We start from the raw sequence: 25,928 nt of genomic DNA on the forward strand, positions 1-25,928 counted from the left end.
TTATTGGGCATATCACGTGAGTGGGCGTCGGTCTGGCGTGGCTTGATTAAGTGGAGACAATTACGTCGTATGTACTTCGTACTACACTTACATATTAGTACCGCCAACCGGCAAACGGGAATTTGGAACTTTGGAACCATCCAACTTCAATACTACGGTATACCTAAGACAAAGTAGGTCTACGGGCCACGGGATTTATTAATTACTAGGTACGCTATCATAGCACCGTGATTAAATACGATAAAATGGGTGCGGGACATGAACCACACTCCCACAAGGCGAATGCGCATCCCCTGTCGCGTAAACGCAAGATCCCCGTTGAACAAGCTGATGATCTCGACCAAGAAGAGGATAAACCTAAGAAATTAAAGAAGGAAGTTCAAGTTGCCGAAAAACGTTTAAGAAGGTTCATTTTCTCGTTTCTATTTATTATCAAGATATATATGAGGAGAACTGATATTAATGCTCTAGATTTCGTCCCAAACCACCTCAGGATTTCTCCAATATATATACTCGCGCGACATCTCAGAGGTTGATATTTCATCTCATTTCTCTCTCTTTTACTTATATATACGTCTATAACTAACTACGCTCACCTAAGATTCTATGTACTTGGAAGAACTCGTGATGGTACCGCTCATTGTCCCGAGGAATCCGTCGAGTTGACCGGTTCCACTGGCAACATATACGTCGTTCACATTGCGCAGCAGCCTACCTGTACGTGCCCTCACTCCCAGAATGGGCACCAGTGTAAGCATATAATATATGTTAGTCCCTTGTTGTTTGCAATTAGTTTTATTGAGCTCTCTAACGTTAGTCGAATAGGTCCTATCAAGAGTCCTTCGTGCGCGCTTTGAGCTCGTCTATCAGCTTGCCCTGCTCACCACTGAGCTCCAAGAGATCTTCGAACATGCCCCTCCCATAGAGAATGATGACCAAACCGATGGGAAAACGCATGACAAGAATCGCAAACCCCTGGAAGGTGATTGCCCAATCTGCTTCAGCCCTTTTGAAGCTACTGAGGATACCGTCTACTGTCAGGCCACGTGTGGCAACAATATCCACAAAGAATGTTTCGAGATGTGGGCGGCCACTAAACGTAAGAGGACTGGGGACCAAGTTACTTGTCCTATGTGTCGTACTCCTTGGCAGGGTAACGATGATGTTGTTAAGAAGATCAAGAATACGGGTATCATTGGCCGCGATGGCTATGTGAATATTGCCGACCAGCTCGGCATTAGCGGCGCGAGAGGTGAGATCGCCCATTGGCATATTTCACAAAGACGTGCTTTCTAATAGTCATATAATTATAGATCATAGCTCATACTATAACGGACCACGCCGTGGTGTACACTCTGGGGGTTGGTGGTGATGAAATGTTGATTTTGTCCCCCAACCGCCTCGCACTTGGCATATTTCCGCTTTCGGCACCCGTAAAATATAAAGTTAAGATTTTCTGTCTGATAAAAGTGATGGAACTGGCACTGTAGATGACGCGGATTTATTGGTGAAGCTGTCGGTGACGACGGCTTCAGAATTATCAGTCTGTTCATGATGGTGACGATGCTAGGAGGATGTAAAATAACACGCGGCTTGAGGGTAGGTTCAAATTGGGCTATACTACACGGTACCCTTCATACAACCGTCTTGACTAGCAATTGCTTCGAATTACTTTTCGCGAAGTTACAAGACAACCGAGACGAAACGATAGAAAGGTTTCCAACAAAATTCCGGCATTGCTGCCAATAGAGACTTGTAGGATACAACATTGTTTCAATTTTGCATCCACCACTATTGTCCCTCGTGATTTACCTTATTAATCCACGGTGGTCTAAGAAGAACCATCTCGTGAGTTCTTTAGTTTGAGATCTTCCTCTTCATCCTTCGGAATTGTTACGAACATGGGAACGGTCTGCGCGTTTAGCTTTCGGAAGGCCTAGTAGAACGTGACGAGTTAGCGGTCTAATGCCGTACAACTATTTACAATAGCGATAGCGTTCCGTCTAGGCGGCCCACTACTAACTTACGTAGCAAAATATCCACAAGTCCCATTCGATTAACGCCACAAAGGTGCACTAGAAATTGAAGGCGATACGCGGGGCGGGAAAGAACTCACATCACTAATCATACCATTGGGTAATCTGTCATTCCATCGGTCCTCGACCCTTTCGATTTTGCCGTTCTGCCCAACGTCGATATGGACGACGGAGTTGATGATCTGCGCTGTTCCAATCCCTTTAAGTGTATATTTATTCGACAATTCCATTTGGATCGGATTCCCGGTCGACGTCACAAGGTGACTCTGTATTTGGATTGGATTGAACAAGGCAGGCAACCCGTACCATTGCGCCGCGAATTTCTTGTATCCTGATGCAACCGTGATCGGGTCGGCGAAGGTAGCATCTTGAGACCATAGCGACAAGTGCTTGAGAGTTGGGTTGCCTTCGAATAGCTGTTCTCAATTATTAACGACTAATTGCGAATATTCAGTGTTACCCCTCGGCCGGTTAAAGAGTTGACGGTAAACGCACATCTAATACGCTTCCCACTAGAAGCTTGTGGTCTGGTGATAGCTTGACTCCTGGAGCCTCATTTACACGTTTATTCTTGATCCCGATCGTTTCAAAAGAGGTTATACTCGGAGGAACGTCCGCCGTGCTCGTTGACATTGTTCTAGATCGCGTTGTTTCACGCGGAATTATTATTTTCTTGATTAAGAATTTTGCTGATGTCTCTATTGCCCGTCTTGACAATCGGCCTACGCACGATGAATTGAGTGTTTGGATAAGTATCATTTATAGGAGGTAGGTATGTATATTTAATTCAGAATCGGACAGGCAATTGTCTCCTCAAGGCTCAACTACTTGACCGGGGTTTTGAGCATTTAAGTATCTAAGTAGGTACCTATAGGAAAGAATCCGCCTTTTCAGAGTCAGTGTCGCATACGAATGTCTTATTATTTATATCGTCCCCGTCATCGACTTTTCGTCGCGGAACCTTGATGACTGTAATGTTATGATCTGGTGTAAGATTTCCTTGACGTCATGATATCTTCGCGATCGGGTGGGGTCCTAGTAGGCTTAGGTATCGTACTAGTTCTTATACGGAAACGCCCTGTCTCTTTTATGCATTGTGCTTGTGGGACGGCCCGCACCAGTTTAGTAAGAGCCTACTAAGAGCCCGTTTGGCAACATAATCCTTTTTTGACTTATGGGTCCATAGTGGGGATTCAGCCATAAGTTAAGTCATGCGTTTGTATGTATCAGTAGACTGAACCCCACCGAAATTTAGCTGGTGGATCGTCCCACAGTACTTAGTTCAGCATCCAATCAACTACATCGAAAAAACTTATACTTATCGAAATCGCGAAAGGACCTCTCGAGGTGCTTATATTAGACTTATTTTAGGGTTTATAGCGCAGTAGGCCCTAAAACGCGCTATATTTATAAGGGATTTTAGCGATGCGATACGTTATTTCTAGGGCAGTTTATAGGGGCTAAAATATAGCGGTTCGAATCACTAAAGCTTCCTGTAATTATAGTACGCCTTTGCAGCTTTGTTGTACTGATTTTTGAACTGATTGAACAGAATAAATTGAACTGTTAATTGAACTGTTGATTGAACTGTTGATTGAACTGTTGATTGAACTGTTGATTGAACTGTTGATTGAACTGTTGATTGAACTTGAAGCTATGCAAAATTTTGCCGGGCCGACAGCGTTGGGAATAGCTTCAATTATGTGGCTATTTTAGTTGCGACAGGGGTCTATAAGGGCGCCAATGAGGTTGAAAATAGCTTCAATTATGAAAAAGTAAGTAAAAGTAGCTTATGAACTTATGGACCACAAACATACCAAGGCTTACTGAAATGTAAACATGCGTTGATTGGTCTAAATTATAGTGGGTATAGCCCCATAATCGTGATCCACTTCGGCGTACTTATGTGCTAGGGTGTCACGGGCCATAAGTAAATCTTTACTGAAGTTCCCAAACGGGCCCTAAAGATGCATAACTTATTTAGCATCATATTAATCGTCGAAGGATGTATTTTTCATCTTATTCAGCTATAGCAATTCCTAGCTAGACTTATCCGCCCGCCTACCTAGGTACTTATCCATACCGTCTCTCGCGGTAATCGAAGCCAACATACATCAATAACCTAGCTAGGAAACGACCATATAAATCCCTAGGCCATCCGAAAATTACAGAAACATTGATGCGCGGACTCTAGCCATTACCTAATCGAGAATTAGAATAGGATCAAATCGTCCTGCTTCACGTTACCACGGTCTTCCAATGTACCCTCGTCGTCCTCGTCCACGACGGAGCCTGTATCAGCAAGACTCGCCGATTCCCATTCCGGCTTGTCAGCTTTACGTGCTGTTGGAGAAGGACCAGACATAGAGAGTTGACGGCGTGGTCGATACTGTCGAGGAGAAGTATACCCAATTGGTTCAGCTTGCGATGACGAAGTTGTAATTGTAATTCCAGCGTCGTTTGGCTGCGAGTTGCCTGAGATTGCCTGTGTACATTGACCGCGTTGAATCTCGTTACGGGGAGTACCTCGGTCTCCAGCTCCATCAGGCTTCTCTACAAACACCTCCGCATCCGTGGGATCACAGCCCAAGCTAAGCGAGCGCGTCGTTAGACCGAGTGTCTCGACATCATCGTCGAAACTTAGGAGATCATTTCCCTCCACAATAGAAGTCGTAGGTTCAGCGGTGACACCTTGCCCAACATTACGCAAACCGTGATCGTTTAGAGTAACAGGACGGTAAGTGTCCTGTATTGCCAATCCAACTTCGTTCGGGGGCGCGCTCGAAGTACCTGTCTGGTCCCCCTGTTTTCGGGCATTGAATCTCTGCTCGTCGTCTAAGCGTGCATCGAAAGTTGTCCAGCTTGCATTATGTCCGATACTTTGGCCGGAATTACGAGAAGCTCCGCTGTTGTATCCGACTTCTGGTCTAGAACCTCGAGGATGCCGAATACCCCGACTGAGACCCCTTCGAATGCCTTTGCTACCCGCAGCGCCCATACGACGTTGATCCTGAAGTATCGCATCATCTTCCAAGAACTCATCGTGGGAATACGCACCCGTGAATTCGGCACAAGTACACAGGCAGCTCTCGCCGCAGACCTGTTGGCACCGATGGCCGCATGCGAGAGGCCGCTCGCACGGCTGGCGGCAGATAAGTTTGTCGTGAGTTACCCTTATGAAACACCGTTAATATGTGGTTTGCCAGTCGAATTTCAGAAGAAACAAGGTGGTACAAAGGAAAACGGAGGAACTCACCAATGGCATTGACGCCCGCATAAATGGCCACAGCCAAGCTTATCAGGACACTTCTGATCGCAGCCACCATGGCAGTTGACCCAATCTTCAGGGTGCGATATCCATGTTGTCTTGCCATGATTTTGACATGTGATCGGTAGACGACTATCGCCTCCGAAACGACCTTGTCTCTCAAAGACCTGTTGCACTTTCCCCCACATATTCCACGATGCGGTGCTAGCAAATGCGAGATTGATCATGTTTCCGAAAATATAGAAACCACGGCGAGCACGGCTGATGGAGACGACTCCACGATTCTCGTCTTGGAGGAATCCGGCTTGGTGGGGCCCATGAGGACCATTACTTCGCACTAGCGATAGAATCACGACGTCGTTTTCCTCTCCTTGGTAGGAATCCACCGTGAAAACGTTGGTAAATGGAGCCCAGTGTTTCATCTTGTTCTTGAATAGGGTGAGAATCTTCTTCTTTTGGCCACGGTAGAACGTCAGAACCGTGATCTGGTCTGGTGGAACACCATTCATCAACAGGTAGTCTATGAACTGAACTATCATTTCCGCCTCGAGGATATTGTATCTGCTCAGGTTCTCATCTAAACCTTCAGTCCAGGTGTGATGGAAGAAGAAAGATGGAAGTGCCATGCCAGGGACTGGTGGTCGGACCTCGCCTTTTGTCACAACGGGATGATCCTGCAAAGATGGATAATAGGGGTTGAGAATTTCCCGTAAGGAAGAGATCATTCTTCGTTGCATATTTAGAACAGTAAAGGGCATCTGGAGATTAACGAGACGTTCAAACATGGACACTCGCATAAAGTACGGTTCGTCTCCTAGGCTAGGTGTGTCGCAGTGAGGGGCGAGCTGCTGATGATCGCCAACAAGAATGAGCTGTTGCAACGAGCCGTACAGCGCTGAAAGAATATTTGCCTCCCGAGTCTCGGCTGCCTCTTCAATCAGCAGGGTTCGTGGCCGCAGTGCAGCGAGCAAACCACGGTATTTACATAAGCCCGTAGTGGTGCACCCGATAATTTCGATCTGCCGCGATTTGATGCACTTGGTGTCCTTGTACCATCGGTTGATCTTGAGATTCTTGGAGATTCGAACATTGTCGGCGAGGATGTGGTGGAAATGTTGGCGATGTAATGCCAACAGTGTTTTCTGCCAGTGCTGGTACACGGCACCACGATACTTAGTATCGATGTCCCAGAGATCCGATTTCTGAAGCTCTCGGCGGATGACAAGATCGTCTCCAGTTAGGTGCTGGGGGTTCATGCCGGTCCACAAATGTCTGATTGGCAAAAACTTGCCCTCAATCCTACCACAGTTCTCATCTTCGTCGACGATGCAGTCATCAAGCTCTAGATCATAGTCCTCTGCGTCCAGATCTAGGCTGTCAATATCTTCGACACCCTCAAAATCAGGTTCTTCCTCATCCGGCAACTTCACCTTCACCAGCTGATTTCCCATCCACTCCGCAAGAGGTCCAATGGGTTGATCTGGTAACAGAGGAGCACTAGACCATGTCTGTTCGGGCTGGAGAGACTGTAGCTGCCTTTCTGTTATGATGCCCGAGGATCGAAGGGTATCGGGGGTTATGAGCTCATTAGGAAACACGTCACCAATAGCTTTCTCCACCATCGCAATGTTCTTCTTGCGCGCGGACTCGAAGGTTCTGAAATCGCGATCTGCCCGATGGGTTCGCGGGGGTACCGCGCGACGGCGCAGATTGTACATGCTATACTTTTTGATAACTTCATTCTGAGTACGCCCACCGAGTCGGACGACCTCAAAACCAAGGTTAATCAGTTGAATCAGAATTTGATCAACGGCGTGGTTCGTCTGTGCTGCAACAATTATAACGTTACTGCCCCTTTCCTGGCTCTCCAAGAGGATCTGCAGAGCCTGCACCGATGTGAATGTCTTGCCCGTGCCTGGGGGGCCCTGAACGATAGCCAATTCTTTGGTGAGAATTCTATGTACGGCACTAAGCTGAGAATTGTCCAGGTTTGTATACTTAGATAGCTGGCCGTCGAAGCCGTCTATCACGGGGTAGCCTCGCAGGGGCTCGCTAACCTCGGCCATCTTCACGCTCACCTCGCTTGCCGTCATTGAAGACGAATCCGGGACGTGATGTACTAGGGACCTGATATCCATCCGCGGGCTCTCCTGGACGTATTTTGCAGGAAGGTCACTCTTGTCTGCCCCAACCAAATACTTGTCGAGCGGCGTCTCCGTATTTGCGACATGCTGTAGGCCGACCATACTGTGTCGGACGGCTTCGAAGTAGCCAAATCGAGTCTCAATCATGACAAGTTCTTGGTTGGGATCCATGACGGCATCCTCAAGGTTAGTCCATTGAAAGTGGATCGTCGGCGGGTTTTGGTCGAGACCATCGCGAATACGATGGTCGGAAATAATGGCAGGCATGCAGATAGTCTTAAAGCAATCACTAGCAGTCGAGATAGCCACAAGAGTTCCCACAGTAAGGCGACGCGTCTGGGTCCAACGGATCTTCTTGCCGGACTTTTCAGTAGAGAATTGGACCTGACACATGGGACCAAGACGAGTCATTAAATAACCCTTGACAAAAACCTGATGATGGACGCGGGTGAGTTTACGGAAATTTTACGATACCTACACGTTTTACTGGGGCAATTTAGGGTTGACTTACTCTAGTATATATGCAGGTCTCCTGATCATCCATCATTGTAGGGTTTTCTTTGAATTTCTTGATCGAATATCTCAGCATGGTAATGGCCTCCTCCCTCTGGAGACGGTAGTGAGTCTCGAGATAGGTGTTCTTGTCCTCCCATGGCTTTTGCCAAGTGTTGGGTAGAAGACGACGTATCTCTTCTAGCTGCTGAGGATCGTCCCAGTCAGGATTGAGATCTTGGCCGCTGGGTAGTTCTGGGTAGCTTTGCCATGCTTGTCCTGGCTTTGAAGGGGGGAGCTCGAAGTTCACGTGATGCTTAATGATGTTGAATTCGTGCTAGGCGAACAAGTTAATGACATGACATATGATGAGAAAAATCATAGATGATTTATACTAAAGTGAAGCATACCTGAGAATCAGCTACTTCAGAGCCATCGGGATTATCAGAATCGGCCATGATTTATGAATGGCGACTGGGAAGAAATGACCGGATTTATTGTGGTGTTTAGAAAGTAAGAATCCCTTAGGCTGTAATAGGCTGCTGCGAATTGAGCAAGGAATCCCGCAGATTAAATATGAGTATGCTGAGCGTAGTCAGATGTAATGGGGTTGTATCGTGGTATGGCAACGAAAGATGAAAATGGTTGTTGGGAAGAGTGTAAATGGATATATGTACCTAGGTAGGTAGGTAGGTAGGTCGATATCATCCAATCTTACATGTATGTATACCAGATGGTTAAGACAGTTCCAGATAATTAACTGTCTACCTTCATGCCTACCTTGTAGGTACCTAACTAGGTAAGTAACCTTAAATGTTCAGTACTCTATGGATCTGTTGAAGTACATCAATCCATCTGGGTAGGTCCATACATGTATGCATGGATGTAGGCGGTGACGTAGGCGGGTACATTAGTAGGTATGTAGGTAAGTATTATGTAGTTCAAGTACGATGTTATGATTATGTTTTTTGGAAGCAACGTTGGAACCTGGCCCACTATATCATAGGTACATACCTATGTCTATAGCCCTACTAGGTACTGTACCTAGTCGGATTCTACGATATTGAGGGTACTAGGTGGGTATGTACTTACATATGTGTACTATGTAAGTCGTGTAAATGTAGGTAGGTAATCGTGTGACAAGGAAAGTTGCCTCTATTACAATATTACTCAACTTCTCTCAATATTAGACTACTGGGTACTAGGTACTACTTACCTACACAAATACAGCCCTAGACAACGACACATCGTGAGTTTTCTTATTAGATCTCCAGTATCATAAAGACTGTAATAAGATCAAGTAAATCCCCATTATCCAGTAGGTAGATCTCAATGAAGTGGTTGGTTCAAAGCCGAGAATTCTAATCTCTGTTGTATGCATCTTTCAACCCCACCATGTCGATATAATCATATTGCCCCTTTTCTCATGCTTGAGTTTTGTCACTGTTTTAGACAATAGGGTCGGGTTGAGAAACAGTACAAACTACTAGGTACCTTACATAGGTACGTGGCTTAACTCTTCACGTTTGCAAACGAAACCGGGTTGCAAACAAAGACTCGTAACCACACCGCCATAATCAAGTTTGCTCCAACATCTGAAGCCAATATCACTAATGCCTAGGTAGGAAACACCTCAGCTCAAGCCAAATTAACACGACTATATAAATAGAGGTAAATTCCCATGCTATGTTTTCATTGCTGTACATGGGTGTCCATAGACGTTCCAACTTACATTTAAGTAATATGGTAGAAGGTTAGACGTACTGATCGGTATATACTTCTATTACATGAGCTGTTGACCACCTAGATAGCTACCTACTCACGTAAACAATCATACCACCGTCCCCCCCCAACTAGGAGGTCGATCTTCCAGCTTCGTACCCCACTCAGATTCCTGTTCCCCAAGAGCTAACTCCATCGTCCATCCATCGTGGAAGAATGAATGGCCGATCCAGGACTTCGTCCACAGCTGTCCATTAACTGTCACATTTTGAATATAAATATTCTTATAACTAGCATCGAACCCCACCGTCTTTATCTGGGCCGTATTCCCGGTTAAGGGGCTCGTTATATTGACTTGTTTGAACAATGGTGCCGAGATCAGGTATACGTCTTGTCCAGCTATAGGAAATAAACCCATCATTCCGAATACTACAAAAGCGCCCATCGAGCCTGAGTCGTCGTTCCCTGGTAAGCCATCGTGGGACGTATTAAACGAGGATGGAATGTAGGTGTGTAACCGTTTAGTGGACAGACTGGGGCGTCCTGCATAATGATAAAGGTAAACTGTCGAGAACACGGGTTCATTGGAGATATCGGCAAGACCCGACATATGGAAGAAGTCAAGACGCCGAATAAATGATTCCTCGGCGCCCATCAAACTAATCAAGGTCGACATCGACTGTGGAACGAGGCTATGAACTTGGTGAGCTGTGTGACACATTCGTCAAAGCTGGTCGAAATGGAATTAATGCTTACAATTGGTACTGCCACACACTTGAAACACCTAATACTTAGCGATTTTCTTGCCATAAAAGATGTAAACTCAATAGGTATAGTTCGTAACTAAGTAGAGAATCTTGAATATGCCCACAAGGGGAATAGGAGATTCGATATACTGACCTAGCTTCAAAGGTTTCACTGGGATTGGTAGTAAGCGAGCAGAAACTTGCGAGTGCTGAGCAAGCGATTGGATCTTGATATCCCCACGTCCCGTTTTGATATTTCGGCTGGAAGAATCCCACAAACCCTGTGTCATTGCCATTGATGATAGAGTTCTGTTCTGATTTCCCTAATATATCGGAATATATTGTCAGTGCTTAGGTACCTAGTACATATCTCAAATTCGTCTCCCAAGCTTGTATAGCAAAGTTACGAAAGGCTTGCGTTTTATTCACTCACTGTAATGACGTTAGCTGGTGTATCAAAGAGGATCGGATATTGTTTGAAAAGTTAAGCATGCAAATTTTGACATAATTCCCAACATACCACAAGTGCTGCCAATTGGCACTTCTTGACACGTATTTATCGAATAAGTCGTCTCGTGCAAGTCCCTGTGCTAGTGTCGCGAGACAATAATCATCATATGCGTACTCCAGAGTTCTTGAAATGCTACGGGAGTTCGTGCCGAATCCAACTGGGTCGAAATCAAGATAGGGAATATAAGAAAGGTCTTTCCAGCTTTGCAAGCCACCTCTACCATGATAAGACCATTCTAGTGGTTCAACTTCGGCATCTTGGATGATTGCTTCAAGAGCAAGTTCCCAGTCGATGCCTGTTAAATTCTTGACGTAAGCGTCTACGATCACGACATCTGCGTTTGAACCCCCTTGCGTCCATCCTGTACTCAATGACCTGAGAAGCTTAGTTAGATGCCCCCTCACCAATTGAAAGAGTATCGGGGTCTTACATGTGGCAATCGGGTAACCAGCCCTCGTGTTTGTAAATATCAAGGAGGGAGTTTACCATCTGAACTTGGGCTTTTGGGTCTAGGATGGTAAGGAGCGGGTGCTGAACGCGAAATGCGTCCCAGATGCAATAGAATGAATCAAAGTAAGGGATCCCGCTATTCCAGTATGGATTTTCATCGGTATAATTCTGAGGTGAAATCATGCTCCTATATAGTCCGCTCCAAAAGCTAATTTGGAGATCCTCGCCAGCACCGCCGGGATCGACAGAGATCGGACTCAGTTTCTCTCGCCATGCATCCTCGGTCTCGGCTACGAGCCTATCAAAGTCGCCAAGAGGCTGGGGAATCTCTTCTTGAGCCCGTTGACAAGCCTGGTCCGCACTGATAAAGCTAATCCCCGTCCTCACCGTTAGGATGTTATTCGCCAGATTGTTGAATCGAACCCATCCACCGGCCTCAAGATAGAAGAGGTTGAAGCCACGAGTAACGAACAGCTCCTTCGGTTCGACCCCTCCTCGATTGTTAACCCATACACCGTTGTCAAAAACGTCGGCACCGAAAAAGTCAACGCAGAAATGCATCACGTACGATCCAGCACCAAAGCTTGGGAGAAAGGTACCATTGCCTTTGAGCCTCCCGCTCTCAGAGTCCACGATAATCGTGGCATTCTGGCGACTTTGCCACAGATCTGTCAAGTCTAGCAACATCAAGGGATGACGGTCGTCCGAAGCCGGAAATTCGAACTTGTACAGGGCCGCATGCTCGCTCGAGGTCATCGTCGCTTTGATCCCGGATACCAACTCCACCTCAAAGTATCCTGGCCTGGAAACCACGGACTCCTCGACATAATGCGTAGCCCTTTCGCCTATGAGAAATTTGCAGTTATTTATATCATCCCCGTCACAGACCTGTGGGAATAAAGGAAAATTCCCTAGACTAGGATTGCCACCTGTTCCGCTATCATGAACTTGGGAGAATCCGGTAATATTTGAGCCGTCGGTGGCAAATCCACCTGTATTTTGACCGTCTACGTTCGCGACGGGTTTTGCGAGAGCATAAGGCTTCGTACTGCCTGCAAAAACATTCCCTCCATTAGTGCTGCCGATTAGGGGATCGACGAATTGGAGTATGTCGGCGCATATTACCAGAGGAAATATGAGGGGGGTGGTGAGGAAGAGAATCAGATGCGGGGTTCCGTAGAGGAGCTGTCGGTGCACCATCTTCCAAATCTTAGAAGTTAAGAGGTAAATAGATTGGGAGGTTGTGAGTTTGATCAACAAAAAATCCCTTTGGGCAGTCACAACCTTGAACCTAGCGAGTATCTTTCAACGAAGGACATTAGATGAAGGGAGGATAAATTCTAAGAATTGCTTTCCAGAATAGTAGCATACAGATTGCAGCATACGAGCATCACTACAAGCATACTCTGACCTTCCCGAATGGGTCAACATCCTAGCTTTGGTAGTAGGAACGCCCAAAAGAGTCTTTGTCGATCCTGTTTTGCTTTCGCTTTCTTTCGTTCGCGGGGAAGTCGACTTAATATAAGAACGCAGGGAGCAAGATCGCCTATATCTGTGAGACCTGCATGGCCTCGGGACGTATTTTTAAATTGGAGATTTTTCACATTTTTATCTTTTTTCTTTTTCGAATGATCATACTACATAAGGTAGTCAAATATAATTCAAATTGACTACTAGTAGATATTTCATGTATCATTTTATTATTGATGGGTCTAATATTCCTGCCTGTACCTGGTAGGTATGCAACCACCCGTGTGCCCCACTCACGATAATGATGTTGATGGGTGTGGGTGGCTGATAATGATAATCCCACCCTAATTGGCAATCTGACTGCGCTACCACTGATTCACAAGCTTACCTAAAGCTATATGAGTTTCTAGGTACCTATGCTAGGCTCTAGCTAATAGCAGATAGCAGATACCTTAGTTACCTAGGTATACGAAACCAGAATTTCCGGAAACATATGATGATGTATTACCTAGTAAACTCTAATACCTGGAAGTCTCTTACCGATTGCTGGACATTGGCTTAATAACGACCACCCGTCTCGGAGCAGGCTCCGCCATAAACGACGTCATCACTATCTACGTCAAAGCTCGAGACAAGACCCAACAACTAGTATAGGCCATCCATGGTATAGCGTTCGAATATATACGTTTAGATCACATATCAAAGTTCGATGATTATGATACGAAGCACGTCGGCGCTTCTCTGGCGCGTAAGTATAGTCTGGGTTGGATACAACCGACAGTAATCGTCGCTATCAACCCCATCTACCTACCTACCTACTAGGTGGATATGCGGAATCCCTAGATCCCGCTAGTCGCCTTAGTCGCGAGAGAGTTCTGTAGGGCTAGAGTAGATTTATTGGCTATTTACACCGACGCAGTATAGAAGGTAGGTAAGGGGTTAGATTCATCTTTAGTACGGGCCGGTCTCTTGATGATGAATGTGTCATGCAAAATTGCACCCTTTGTAGATCAAGTGTTACGATTCGTGACGAAATCATCGTGGTACATGACCTTAGGTTTCCACGATATTAAAACTAAAATTATGAGAGCGCCTAATAAATGACGTGGATAGATTGTTTATAGGGAGATGATGTCTGGCTTGATGCTTCTCTTCCTGGATATCTACCTCGGTATTCGAATGTGTGGACTTTCAGACCATCATATTACCTACCTACCTAGTACTTAAGCAGCAAACATGGTATATCTAGCAATCCTAACGGGTATCAACGTCCTGGCGCTCGTAATACGGCGTTCCCTTGCTTTCCCTTTCGTGTCCGACGCAACCACAACTTACTCCTCCGACGTAGCTACTACGGTTCCCGTCGTTCCTATCACAGACGTGACTTCTCACGGTAGATACACGGGTCCATCGGCGGCTAGCACGGGCGCGTTATCTACCGATGTCTCTCTAGCGACCATCGCCGCCAGTCCGCCGGAGCCGTACAAGTTAGAATACCCAGCGGACGGACAGCTTCACGAAGAAGAGCCCGCGCCTTATACCCCGGGGGGTGGGCTAGGTACCAACGGATCCGAACCAGGTAAGTATCATCCAGAGTAATTATTCCTCTTTTTAGCGTGTCGCAGGAGGGGTGTCCCGTTGTCGACGGGAGCTTCTCTCCTACTTCTATGACATGAGCGAAGGCTCCCGACCATTCGCCGCTGGTTCTAAAGAGACGATAATGACTCCCGGCACTGTAGTGTACCGGGTAATCAGCGACTTTGACTACGAATCCGTTGCTCTGGCATTATATCAAGAATACATTGAATTGGATTTGTTTCATTGGGGATTGGCTCAATTCTCTGTCGACGACTTCGAAGCTGTCGGATTGGGCGCCGAAGATCGATACCTCATTGAGTTCATGGCTGACCAGGAGGTTGGCCACGCGACTGCTTTGTCGAACATGCTCGGTCCGGAAGCGCCGGTACAGTGTGCCTACAACTATCCAGTTTCGGATGTCCGAGAGTTCATCGACTTCAACCAGAAGCTGACGAGATGGGGAGAGTCTGGCGTTTTAGGATTTATAAACCATCTAGATTCCCGGGAAACGGCACAGATACTTTTGCAATCCATCACCACGGAATCACGGCAGCAGATGATCTTTCGTCAGTTCGAGGGCCTCTTTCCGATGCCACTATGGTTCGAGATCGGCATACCTCAGTCGTGGGCATGGACTCTCTTGGCCCCATATATATCGTCATGCCCATACAATCAAACTCGCCTCATCTGGCAAAACTTCCCTCCTCTGCGAATATTGAATCAGCCCAACCCGGCTCGTATCAATGGATCCTACGTCTGGAACGAAACGGCAAGCGCATACGCAAACTCGCTCAGCACCACGGACATATCAGCTTCCGAGAGCTGCTTGAACGCCACAATCGGTGAAAATTGCAACCCAGCAATCACTCACGACAGAGCTGTCCCGTTGTCGTACCCAGGCCGCCAAGTTTTCCTCAGTTGGGACTCCCCAGGTTAATTTTCCCCTGCTCGAGATGATCCCATTGGGAATTTTCTGACATTGCCGTCAGGGTACCGCACCGGTCCTAACAATAGTTATTTCACCAGCACGAATGCCGGCACAGCTAAGTTCGCTGCTTGGGTCTCTCAGCTCAATGTGACGTATACTGCTTTGCATTGCACTGGAGATAATGCAGCGTACACATTCCAGCCAAATACTACTACTTATGAGGGCGACCCTGCCGTTAACGGCACCATCTTCTTGGCCATCACGGACCTAGATCTCTATGTGACACCGTTCAACCTTTCACTGATTAACCCACACGTTAATGCACTGGCCATCTACCAGGCCGGCTGAAAGTAGGACTCTCATAATTTATATGCTACAGAACATCCCCCAAACAGCCAAAGTGGACGTGAGAATATGAGACGTGGGAGTATAATTGGGTATTGGATAGTTCTAGAGAAAAATCATAGTGTGTGCTGGTCTCGCAGCATCTGCATCTCTGTAGCAATTAGAGTGTGCACACAGGACGTGCTAGGGAAAGATAGCGGCACACCACGGCCCGTGGAATGCCAATCACGTAAAATTGATGTTCGCAATATGTGTGATAATCATATCGTGTCGATGCTAGTAATCGTGATGCTAGAGTACTTCCTATTTTGTCGTATGTAAGTATGCATCACAATACCTTTGTTCAGCATAGAGAGAATAAAGGACATTGATAAATTTCGCGTTTCTGGTCGATTCGATTGATGCTTCCTCGTGATTATCACGTTGTAAACCCACTTAAAACGATGAGCACCTTTACGCCGTTTCCAAACCACCTATGGGTATCTTTTTCTTTCCAAACGAGCCTTCAAATCAAATAAAGAGATACCTCGATTCGATCGTTGCCGGAGTAATTCTCCCAATGAATACGTCACTGGCAGCCATCGTATTTAAATGCATTGTTAAAATATGCATAGATACCAAAGTCCCACAAGACCAAGCGTGCAATACTAAAAGTGCCTAGCCGTCATCAGTGTCAATTGCAACCGCTACGCAGGCACATTTATTTCGTATCCAATAAGCACCTCGGTAGTAGTCCCTTCCCAGCCACGGTTCCCCGCGGCCGAGAGCATGAAGCGGCTAGAAGGGTCAATATAAAGGCTGGATATGACGCCAGCACGTGGTGGGCCAGGAATAATCAAAAAAGGCGGCGGCGAATGCTTAGAAGAGTGCCCCGAACGAAGATCGTAGAGTCGAAGAATGTCGTGGGACGCACAGACTAGGTGACGTCCATTGGCCATAGACCGAACGCAGCTGACTGGACCGCTGCCTCCAGGGAATTTAAAAACACGCTCTGCTTGCCAGCCCACACGCCCTCCCCTTGCCCTCTGTACGCTAAATTCTTCCACCGTGCCGTTTCTCCGACCGGCGTAGATCCAATTACCATCCGGACTCCAGCATGCGCCCATGCACCAAGGAGGAATACCAGGCTTGTTATCGATACGCGCTACCGGGTTTGGCATCCGCCGGTCCCAAACCCGTAGCGTCCCGTGGATAGATGCCGAAAGAAATGTGCTATCTGAAGTTTGAGCCATATCGTAATGTATCGGCGCCGGCGCGGCGAAGACAGTCGAAGGTGACTGAGGTGCTAATCCCTGGGGTCCGGGAATCGCCGACTGTAGCACACCCGCCGGGTGTGATGGGAACGGATGGTCGCCTGCCGAAGGAAGCGGGAAGTCGGGAAGAGTAGGTAAAGACGACGGGTCATGGCTAGCATCGGTCCCGAAAGAGTTGAGCGCATTATCTCCAAACAGAGTAGGGTCTGGCTGATTCGTATCCGGAAGAGGCTGGGCAGCTGGCACCTGACCTGTGTCAGGTTCAAAAGTCGGACCGGACATGTCGAAGTCGCCCATCGCAACACTGGCATCTTGGGCCGAGTCTTGCATCATAGCTCGGGAGAATTCATTGTCGTCGTCACCCCCAAAGGCGCCCATCCCGTCGTTGTCGCCAAAAAGATCGGAGCCACCCGTAGGGCTACCACCAAAAAGGCTGTCATGCGCTGGACTCCCCTGGGCATCAATTGCGCCATCTCTTCCGTGGGATGTCTGACCAGCCACCCCATTAATGCCGGTACCATTCATGCTATTATTTAGACCAGTGCCGAATCCTCCATCCAACTCTAGCTGCAGGTCGCCGTCCGCACCGGGATGGGAGTTGTTGGTGAAAAGCGTATCGCTTGCGATATCCTCCTCGCTAGCTTCGGGGGGGATCGGCACCCCTCCCATCGGACGGATCTCGATAGCGGAAATCTGCCCGCCACTGCCGTCGAACTGGCGCTTCACCTGCCCCGTATTCAGGTCCCAGTCAAAGATGTTCTTGTCCCAACTACCACTAAGCACGCTCTTCTCATCCGGGGAGAGGGTCAGCACGCTAACCGCATTTGTGTGCTTCTTCAGGCAGGTGATTCTCTTTCCCTCGTCGTGGCGAACGCTTTGGAGGTTGATCCCGCCGCTCTCGAGACCGGACAGGAGCCATAAGGCCTGGGAGTGGACTGCGAGGCTGTAGACGGGACTAAGGACTTGGTCTTCCTGCCGCACAGGAGCGGACTCCGCATTTTCCCAGTACGACATCAAGACCCCAGCCTTAGTGACCGAGTCAACGAAAGGATGCCTCTGTGCCACGGTTAGGAGGGTCTTGCCATTAATCGTAGCCGGCCCGTCGTATTTCCTGATGTACCCGTCGCTTCCGCCAGTCATCCAGTACCGGAGATCTGGGGTGATAGCTATCGCGTTTATGCTAGTAGCCATAGGTGCTGCCATTGTTGGGACAATATCGTAAGTTGGCGCGGTAAGCACTTCCGGGCGAACCCTCGGCGTCCACTTGGGGGTTGCGAGAGGGCCCGGGGTAGCTGACATTCGAGTGACGGCCGGATTGGATAAACCGTTCGGTTGTCGGAGGTCTTGGGTGTCCTCTTCATCCTCGTGCTCATGTTGATCCGCATCATCTTCCTCCTCCTCCTCGTTCTCGTTCTCATTGTCGTCCTCATCGTGATCGGCATTCTCATTTTCATCCTCGCCATCGACATCAACATCGCCATCAGCTTCCGCGTCGTGAATCATGAGATCGTCTTCATGTTCGTTGTCCGAACTCGCATTGGAATCTCGGTCGAAATCGTCCATCGTAAATACTATTAGATGCTATTGTTAATTAGGGCGAAGTGCAACGAGACTCCGTCCTCGCTTTGTCATCCCGCAGACACGCCCTTTCTCGATTAGTCCGCAATCGAATTAGAATAGAAGTATTTGTATTTTAGTAGCGGTAGAGATGTATCCTTTTCAGGAGGGTAAGATAAGATGGCCAAAGAGGCTGGGTAAGATGTGACGGGGAAATAAGAAGACAAGAAGACAAAGAAGTAAAAAAAGACTAAAGTTACAAAGTTACAAAGTTAACCTACCGGTAGGTACGCGCCAATATTATTCAAAATTCAAGAATACCAGGTAGCTCATAGCTCATTTAGCAATACTACGGTCTAATGCGATACTCCTCTAGATCGGAAACATTATTGCATAAAATAAGATATTAAAATAAACCTTATTTCTTAGATACATAGGTACATTCGCCACTCTTAGAACTCCATTTCTAGCACTCAGCTCATTCCCGCCAAATCTCAAATATCATACCGTGGTTGAAATTAGAATAGTCTTATTTACGTCCCCGGAACTTCCGATCTCGTACTCGGAATTGGTCCCTTTTCGCCGCGAGAACGGCAGGTCTTCCGGAGTTTGAAGTGCTCTGTACCGGCGGATTGCCTGCGTTTGACCTTGGCCAAACAGAATTATTCCTTTCTCCTCTTCGACCGGTTCCTCGATCGCCTTGCTTGATAGGCCATGACGGCGCCACTCTCCGTTCGTTAGGGACGGGTATGGCAACGGCTCGTTTTTTAAATACTTCGGGAGGTATCTCGATGATATCGTCATCGCTATCACCACTGTCGTCTCCCTCGTCTGGTCCTTCGGGTGGTTTCTTCGAATCATGATCTTTGTCCGGAGAGCCCCGGCTGCCGCGAGGAGGCGGTCGCATTACATCTCCAGCATCCCGCAGTTTCCCCGAGCTGTTCAGCACGCGACCAACCAGTTCGACAGCGACCCTTGCTTTATAGTTCATGCCCTTAACAGCTTCATATGCGTTAAGACCAATCATCTCCCACCGCACTTGGTCAGGATTAAACCACGGATTCAAGGGAGCCCAGAGTTGTTCATCATATCCCGTATTTCTCGCTACACCATCGTTGATGCGGTCCATCATCTGTTTCGCCGTCCAAAACGCGCGGAGCCCACAACTCCAACTATCCTTTTGCCAAGGAGGCCATACGACGCGTTCGCAAGCAGCTGCGATCGTGAATCCGATCCTCGTAAAAATCCTCCGTAACCTATTCGCGATAATATCATTGCGTTGCTTGTAATTATCGTCTTTCCAATGGTCGATGACGGCTACCTGAAGAATCTGGTCCCACTTGTCACTGTTAGGATCTGATCGGCCTTTATGTATCACCGCCAACTCCCAGTGGATGTCGTTAAAATTACACGGCCATATGGTGTATTCTGTTTGCGTAAAACGTCTGAAGAACCTATCGTAGCGCCCCTTTAGAAGATTATTTATCCCTCTCTCGTCTCTATCGAAGATGCCTGCGATGCTTGTATCCACTAGGTGAATGATATTCCGCGTCTGTGTCGGGAGATCTTCGTGGTAAGACTTCATGGACAACTCAATAGCGTCGCCGTTTAGCCATGTCTCGCGGCTGGCCTGAAGCTGACTGAGACCCCTGATGTCTGGCCAATCATTCGGCGGTTGGGGGATCTCTTCTGGCCTATTAGGCCCTATATGACGGACTCTACATTCACCTAACCCGCCTCCTCGAGTCCCACACAAGACGTGTCCAACAGAATAATGCATTCTTGGACACCTTTTTTCCTATTCTGCTCTTCAGAGAAATAGTTATGGTAAAAGATAGTGAAGTTATGATTTCCTGGGTATCTAGTAGGTTGATTCAACGCCTTTGCTAACGTTACTAGCTATGATGCCCCTATCTGAATAAGGCAGGCTATAAATCCCCAATGAAGATTACAATTACATAGACTACTGATATCCATGTTAATAAACAAAGATGTTTGTGAAGATGAAAAATAATATATCGATAGACACGCTTTCTTTGTACTTCGCTGAATCCGATGTGTTATATACGCATATGTCAAAGGCCGAGGTGAAAGCTTTATTTCGGATCCGGTTCGTGATACATTATCCTTTATCCATTGGCGAGTCCATGAAAGCAACAAACAATAAAGCCTGATACATGATCATTTTGACTCGTAGCGCTGGAGGTACGGGAGTAAGAAATGCCTTCAATATATCCAGTATATCATAGCTTGTGAGTAGTTGGAAATACATTCATATTTTTTTTCAACATAAAAAATTGTGTAAGGCAATCCTAGGGTACCTAAGAGATTATAAAGTTTCTATTAAGTAAAATACCTACAGAAATTGATAATTACTGAGTAGCTACCTACTTCTAATTGAATGTAAACATCTAGTTTTGAAGGCAGTACTGGATTATTTATTCGTCACACAGCCACACAGCCACAGTGAGGGTCCTAGATATGGGGAGGCTTGGGCTTGACTGTATTTAACCTAGCAGCCTACTGTACAGGTACTAATAGGTATCCACCTAAAGATGTGGAAATTGGAATGCGGGAACGAGCAGAGAGCGCCGACAGGTCAAAGACTCCAGTAAAGTTGAACCAACATTTCTAGGCATGCCTATCTACTACCTAACAAGACTTTATGTGCCGTACGTACCTACTTAATATTTTATTTTGGTGTAGGATTCGCTCATAACTTAAAACTATTGGTTTAGGAGTCTGGGAGATATAAAAAAAATAGAAAAAAAGTCAAGCCCATTATAGACTAGACTGAGATCCAAGGCTTTTCCAAGACCTCTTAAAACTTCTAAGTGGATCAAGCGTAAGATAGGTATAGTACAGTAACATTCCACCTGCTTACCTGGCAGCCCGCCTCATCCGTCTCGTCTATCTCGCGGTGTCGCATATGAGAGAACGTGCTGCGATCCGGAGGATGACTACCTAGCTAGACCCGGTCGGTATGCTACCTCCATCCTTTCTCTTGCCACTCTCGCTTATCAGTACGACCGTCTACCTTCTACCACCAACCCGACAAGAGGGCATTGCGGATTTCCGAGCGTGATCTAGGAATTTCCAGATGCTTGCCACTATTCGGAATCGCGGCATCGTGTCGTTTTTCCTAGGCTTCCTTCTGTGTTACGCCATAACCGTCGTTTACTTGCGGTCTAAGTGTTATCGTGACCCGTCTTCGGTCTTTTTCAGGCCTGAATCCGCTCGCGTTTTGACGTATTCTTCTTTCCGCAAGGCGCAAGCTCATAAATTCAGTAATCTAGCAACCTCGCGTGCGGTGACTAGGTGGGCTAACTCGACCAACCCCGATCTGTGTGTTGGCATCGCCTCTGTAAGTCGACATGGGTTCTCTTATCTTAAAGAAACCCTCGGATCCATACTTGAAGGTTTAGATGACTTCGAGCGCCAGCGCATCTTTCTTGTCGTCTTCCTCGCCCATACCAACCAATCCGAGCACGAAGACTTCCGCCAACCATGGCTCCTCAATATGGCTGACAGCCTCCCGACCTACCCCAGCGAGTCTAACACCATCGATATCGTGCGCCAACTTGAGATCGACGGAAATTACGAGGCTCATGCTCGAAAACAAAAGATCGACTATTCCGTCCTACTAGACGAATGCGCCAAGGTCAACCCTAGCTATACTATGACCTTGGAGGACGATGTGATCGCTTTAGATGGATGGTATCACCGCGCTCTCGGCGCCCTGGCGATTGCCTCGAGGAAAACTCGAGAGCTTGGACGAGATAGTTGTATGCCGATTGCATTTCTTGAAATTTTCTTGCTCTTCTTGTTCACGTTCTCGTTCTCGTTCCATAAGCATCATTCTCATGCATCATTCTCATGCTCACCAAGCCAGTCTTGCTAACCTTACTCTTTCCCGCGCAGTTCTCTACTTACGCGTCTTCTATGACGGTCGACTCCTCGGTTGGAACAGCGAAGAATGGCCACTTTATGTCGAATCGAGCGTAGCAGTCTTAATTGTCGAAGTTTCGATAATGGTAGCCTTTCGCTGGCTCTTCGCCGTGCCACGAAAGGTTCTTACGACTTCGGTCATATTTGTCCTCTGCGGGGTGTGCACGCCCATGCTGATCGGTCTGTTTTTCGCTGCCGGCCGCAACTGCATGATGCCAAAAGCTCCCGGTATCCATCTAATGCACCAATATGGCTGCTGCGCGCAGGGACTCGTATTTCCGCAACGCCAGGTTATCGATCACCTGCTTCCATTATACCGCGATACACAAGATAACCATGCCGCCGTCGATACGTTTCTCGAAGACTGGGCCAACAACCACGACGGTCTGCGATGGGCGGTCACCCCAGTCCTCATACAGCATGTAGGCGGCAAGAGTTCCCATGGTGCGGGAGACCAGGAGTCAGGGTCGCTCACAGACGACATGCCGTTTGACTATTTTTTCGAGATGAACGACCCAATCAAGCTTGCCAAGGAGCACGGGGCGTGGATTGCGGAGGTCACAGAACAGGCAAGAAAGGATACGACATATTAATAAATAAATGCAAATCCCCGTCTAGTCTAGCTCAAGCTAGTTCGGATCGCGACCGAACAATGTCACCTCCGTTCGACCCACAGTTCTCTAGCAAACAGAAGACGTCGCACTTGTAGCTGTATAACTACCTACCTACCTACCTACCTACCTACCTACCTACCTACATGTCGAATCTTCGATACTTTGACATAAGAACGGCCTTTAGCTGCTGTACAGGGTAGTGGAACGGTCGCTTGCTAGTCAGCAAGGAGAGATAGTAGGTGGGGGTTCATACGACAGATCTACAAGAAATAGTGTAATGATCAGTTAAAATCCCCACCGTTGATCGATATGTAATGGTAGCCCCCTGCTTGTGATCAATCAAGGAATGGCAAGTGTCGCTTCGTGTTGGTGTTGCAGTACACACAGACAAAATGAGAGAGGCGTTTATAAGTATGTTGGAGATTTGCAAAACTAGGTATGTACATAATTCTTCCAGGGAGACGATGAAGCTTCTGAGAGGAAACTGCAAGACCTTAAGCCGCGGGTATAATAGAGTTTCAGTCATGCATCAATCGCATGCATACATGGTAGGTAGGTAATCACCCGTACAATAAAGGCAATATTATGCTGCTTTATTGTATTACAAACGTTTTGGGTGCGGTATTCTCGAATTGGGATTGGAACAGTAGGTATCTAGGTAGGTACCTAACCATAATTTATAGGGTCTGACAAATGATCAGTAGCACAGATACATGAGCCGAAAGGTAGTATAGCTTGGGTGTGTTGAGATATCAACGACGACATCTGAGCGACTCACATATCATGTACCACTTTGTCGTCTCCAGTGGATGACAGTACTCGAAAATGTTGTGTAGCCTGAATCTTCGGGAAACTCAACTTTATCGCATCGGTCATCCAGCTCCTTTAATCGGTCCCAATCTGGAATATCGGAGGCGCGGCATCTGTAAAATGTCAGCTAGAATATAAAGCCAGACAAGTGCAGCTGACCAGGAGGCGGCAAGGATGCATACTTACTCTTCCCAGACCTCCCGAGGAGTCCCAACAAACACGGCAGGCAAATTGTTAGCAAGAGCGTGCGCATATATATCTCTATATAGATGAATACCGAACACCAGCGTCGACGTGCTAACTTGTTCGAACCCATTCGGCGAATAGACGACCTCGTAGCCTAGACTACGAATGAACGCTTCATCCACGGAGTTGAAAATTGGTTCTTGGAATAGACAGCGGATCGGGACCCTCTTGTCGCATTGCAATTGCTCAACCATGTATAAGAAAGCGGATAATTGTATATGAGCCCGTCGTTTGTTCTCCCAGGAGCCATCTTCGGGATCGAAAGACCCTAGGCCGAAGCATATTGCGTCGGTAATAGCAGAGCCGCAATCGCAAGACGCGACAACATCCCGCAGTCGACGGCAGCCGGTTGATGCTCTCCACTGATCCCTAATATGCCGATGTTCCCTCTCGACGTCAGAAACAGACAGGGATGACGGGCGTTGCTTAGGGCCGCTGTTGCTGGTATTAGATGGCGGAAGTACAGGGTGATGGGATTTTATGCGGCGTCCTTTGCGGCGAACTTTGATCCATTCATCACCAGCCTCCACCCCTTGCGCTCCAGCTGCCGGGGCCATGATTGAGACAAAGAAAAGGTTGGCACTTGGCCACAGGTAGATGGCTTGATCGACGCCTGTAGCGGTATTACCTATGCACCTACAGTATCAGATTGTAAGCTGTAGCGAATCCCAAGGACATAACCTCTCTTACTATGTATGAAGAAAGATTGTTTTGCTAAAGATGAGAATTTAGATGTAGCACTGCATACCTAGGTACCTACCTACTAATACAGAGATAGTTATTAACTTAAAACCTACGATATCCTTATAGCATCTCGCACTGTCTCCCATCCACTGTACCATACCCGCAAATATACTACATAGTACTGACCTAGGCCCTATAGCGCACGTGATTATCGCCGTCATTAAAGTTTTTTTGTTAACCTAGCTACCTAGCTAGCACCTAGGTACCTAGTAAGTAAAGATCTAATTCTTGATTTATTAGTTAAGAGCCTTTTAGTTTTTTCCCCTTCATTTACTAGATGAGCCGTTGCTATAATTATTAAGAGATACATAGTAGGTGTGTGGATGTGTAGGTGTGTTTGTGAAATAAAAGCCTCATTTTTTTTTTGAATTCGAAAATGACATCCTGTCCTTAGATTGACATTATACCCGAATACCGCTGAAGTAATTTGGGGATTTGGAATTTGTTTCGGCCATTGAATATGTCCTATGATGAAATTCATAGGAAGCCAAGGCCTCGTTCTCCTACCGTCGGTCAATTTCTCCGCATGGGACCTATTTAAGAGACATGTAGAACACTCTACTAGATATGTCAAGCAGCCAACATAATACACCTATTATTTCCGAAAAACATACCAGCTTAGACGCCGCCACGATGCGGCTTAAGGTAGCACAAGCGGCCCCCGAAATGGGATGGCAGGATGGTAAGATTATTACAATTCATCGACCGATGGGTTTCTATGTATGTAGATGGTCAGGAAATCGTGTTGGTTGCTCACAGTCGCCCAAAAATAGTCCCTGGATAATACATATGCGATAGGTTGGGGTCCCGATGCCAAAAATCTTGGTGCTTCCCGAAGTGGGCTTTTAATCGGCGCTTACATTGATCATCGTGATTGGTTGCTTGCTCCTGATAGCCTCCCTGATCCCTGTCATACGCAGTACCGGTCTATTCTTTTCTCACCAACCATAGGTCTCTTTGGAGAAAGAAGCCCTTGCTAAAGCGATCCTGGTTCCCCCCTACTGTCGATCGATTCTATTGGCTATGTTAGACAAATCACCTTCGTTCCTACATTGAATGAGCGACT

At 47.1% G+C, this 25,928-nt stretch overlaps 9 protein-coding genes across 9 annotated transcripts; 3 read left to right on the forward strand and 6 right to left on the reverse strand.

Moving 5' to 3' along the window:
* Positions 1-245: 245 nt before the first annotated feature.
* GGS22DRAFT_199718 (uncharacterized protein) lies at positions 246-1,941 on the forward strand (the record flags this gene model as incomplete). Its single annotated transcript, XM_047966330.1, has 5 exons — positions 246-406; positions 472-531; positions 602-767; positions 826-1,252; positions 1,314-1,941. The coding sequence occupies 5 exons, from the start codon at positions 246-248 to the stop codon at positions 1,370-1,372; spliced, it is 873 nt and encodes a 290-aa protein (XP_047820278.1). The 3' UTR covers positions 1,373-1,941.
* On the reverse strand, positions 1,832-2,669 carry GGS22DRAFT_187690 (uncharacterized protein; the record flags this gene model as incomplete). Its single annotated transcript, XM_047964626.1, has 3 exons — positions 1,832-1,936; positions 2,117-2,452; positions 2,532-2,669. The coding sequence occupies 3 exons, from the start codon at positions 2,667-2,669 to the stop codon at positions 1,832-1,834; spliced, it is 579 nt and encodes a 192-aa protein (XP_047820279.1).
* Positions 2,670-4,248: 1,579 nt separating this feature from the next.
* GGS22DRAFT_199720 (P-loop containing nucleoside triphosphate hydrolase protein) lies at positions 4,249-8,648 on the reverse strand (the record flags this gene model as incomplete). Its single annotated transcript, XM_047966331.1, has 4 exons — positions 8,351-8,648; positions 7,960-8,277; positions 5,293-7,880; positions 4,249-5,209 (listed from the first exon to the last, which is right to left on the reverse strand). The coding sequence occupies exons 1-4, from the start codon at positions 8,396-8,398 to the stop codon at positions 4,249-4,251; spliced, it is 3,915 nt and encodes a 1,304-aa protein (XP_047820280.1). The 5' UTR covers positions 8,399-8,648.
* A 943-nt stretch (positions 8,649-9,591) lies between these two features.
* GGS22DRAFT_160842 (glycoside hydrolase family 92 protein) lies at positions 9,592-12,994 on the reverse strand. The gene is made up of 5 exons (XM_047960995.1): positions 11,350-12,994; positions 10,930-11,294; positions 10,563-10,731; positions 10,419-10,436; positions 9,592-10,354 (listed from the first exon to the last, which is right to left on the reverse strand). The coding sequence occupies exons 1-5, from the start codon at positions 12,567-12,569 to the stop codon at positions 9,772-9,774; spliced, it is 2,355 nt and encodes a 784-aa protein (XP_047820281.1). The 5' UTR covers positions 12,570-12,994; the 3' UTR covers positions 9,592-9,771.
* Positions 12,995-13,962: 968 nt separating this feature from the next.
* On the forward strand, positions 13,963-16,364 carry GGS22DRAFT_199734 (ferritin-like domain-containing protein). Its single transcript, XM_047966332.1, has 3 exons — positions 13,963-14,418; positions 14,579-15,349; positions 15,407-16,364. The coding sequence occupies exons 1-3, from the start codon at positions 14,076-14,078 to the stop codon at positions 15,691-15,693; spliced, it is 1,401 nt and encodes a 466-aa protein (XP_047820282.1). The 5' UTR covers positions 13,963-14,075; the 3' UTR covers positions 15,694-16,364.
* Positions 16,194-18,746, reverse strand: GGS22DRAFT_128889 (WD40 repeat-like protein). Its single transcript, XM_047958407.1, has one exon. The coding sequence runs from the start codon at positions 18,504-18,506 to the stop codon at positions 16,377-16,379; it is 2,130 nt and encodes a 709-aa protein (XP_047820283.1). The 5' UTR covers positions 18,507-18,746; the 3' UTR covers positions 16,194-16,376.
* A 190-nt stretch (positions 18,747-18,936) lies between these two features.
* Positions 18,937-20,443, reverse strand: GGS22DRAFT_128898 (uncharacterized protein). The gene has a single exon (XM_047958408.1). The coding sequence runs from the start codon at positions 20,278-20,280 to the stop codon at positions 19,030-19,032; it is 1,251 nt and encodes a 416-aa protein (XP_047820284.1). The 5' UTR covers positions 20,281-20,443; the 3' UTR covers positions 18,937-19,029.
* Positions 20,444-21,183: 740 nt separating this feature from the next.
* GGS22DRAFT_160851 (uncharacterized protein) lies at positions 21,184-23,202 on the forward strand. Its single transcript, XM_047960996.1, has 2 exons — positions 21,184-22,285; positions 22,422-23,202. Exons 1-2 carry the CDS (start codon positions 21,601-21,603, stop codon positions 23,039-23,041), a joined length of 1,305 nt encoding a protein of 434 aa, XP_047820285.1. The 5' UTR covers positions 21,184-21,600; the 3' UTR covers positions 23,042-23,202.
* Positions 23,203-23,669: 467 nt separating this feature from the next.
* On the reverse strand, positions 23,670-24,848 carry GGS22DRAFT_128933 (uncharacterized protein). Its single transcript, XM_047958410.1, has 4 exons — positions 24,809-24,848; positions 24,059-24,754; positions 23,841-23,985; positions 23,670-23,748 (listed from the first exon to the last, which is right to left on the reverse strand). Exons 2-3 carry the CDS (start codon positions 24,673-24,675, stop codon positions 23,844-23,846), a joined length of 759 nt encoding a protein of 252 aa, XP_047820286.1. The 5' UTR covers positions 24,676-24,754; positions 24,809-24,848; the 3' UTR covers positions 23,670-23,748; positions 23,841-23,843.
* Positions 24,849-25,928: the final 1,080 nt, after the last annotated feature.

The sequence above is a fragment of the Annulohypoxylon maeteangense genome, assembly GCF_022496945.1.
Source record: "Annulohypoxylon maeteangense strain CBS 123835 unplaced genomic scaffold GGS22scaffold_6, whole genome shotgun sequence".
In the NCBI taxonomy this organism is placed as follows: domain Eukaryota; kingdom Fungi; phylum Ascomycota; class Sordariomycetes; order Xylariales; family Hypoxylaceae; genus Annulohypoxylon; species Annulohypoxylon maeteangense.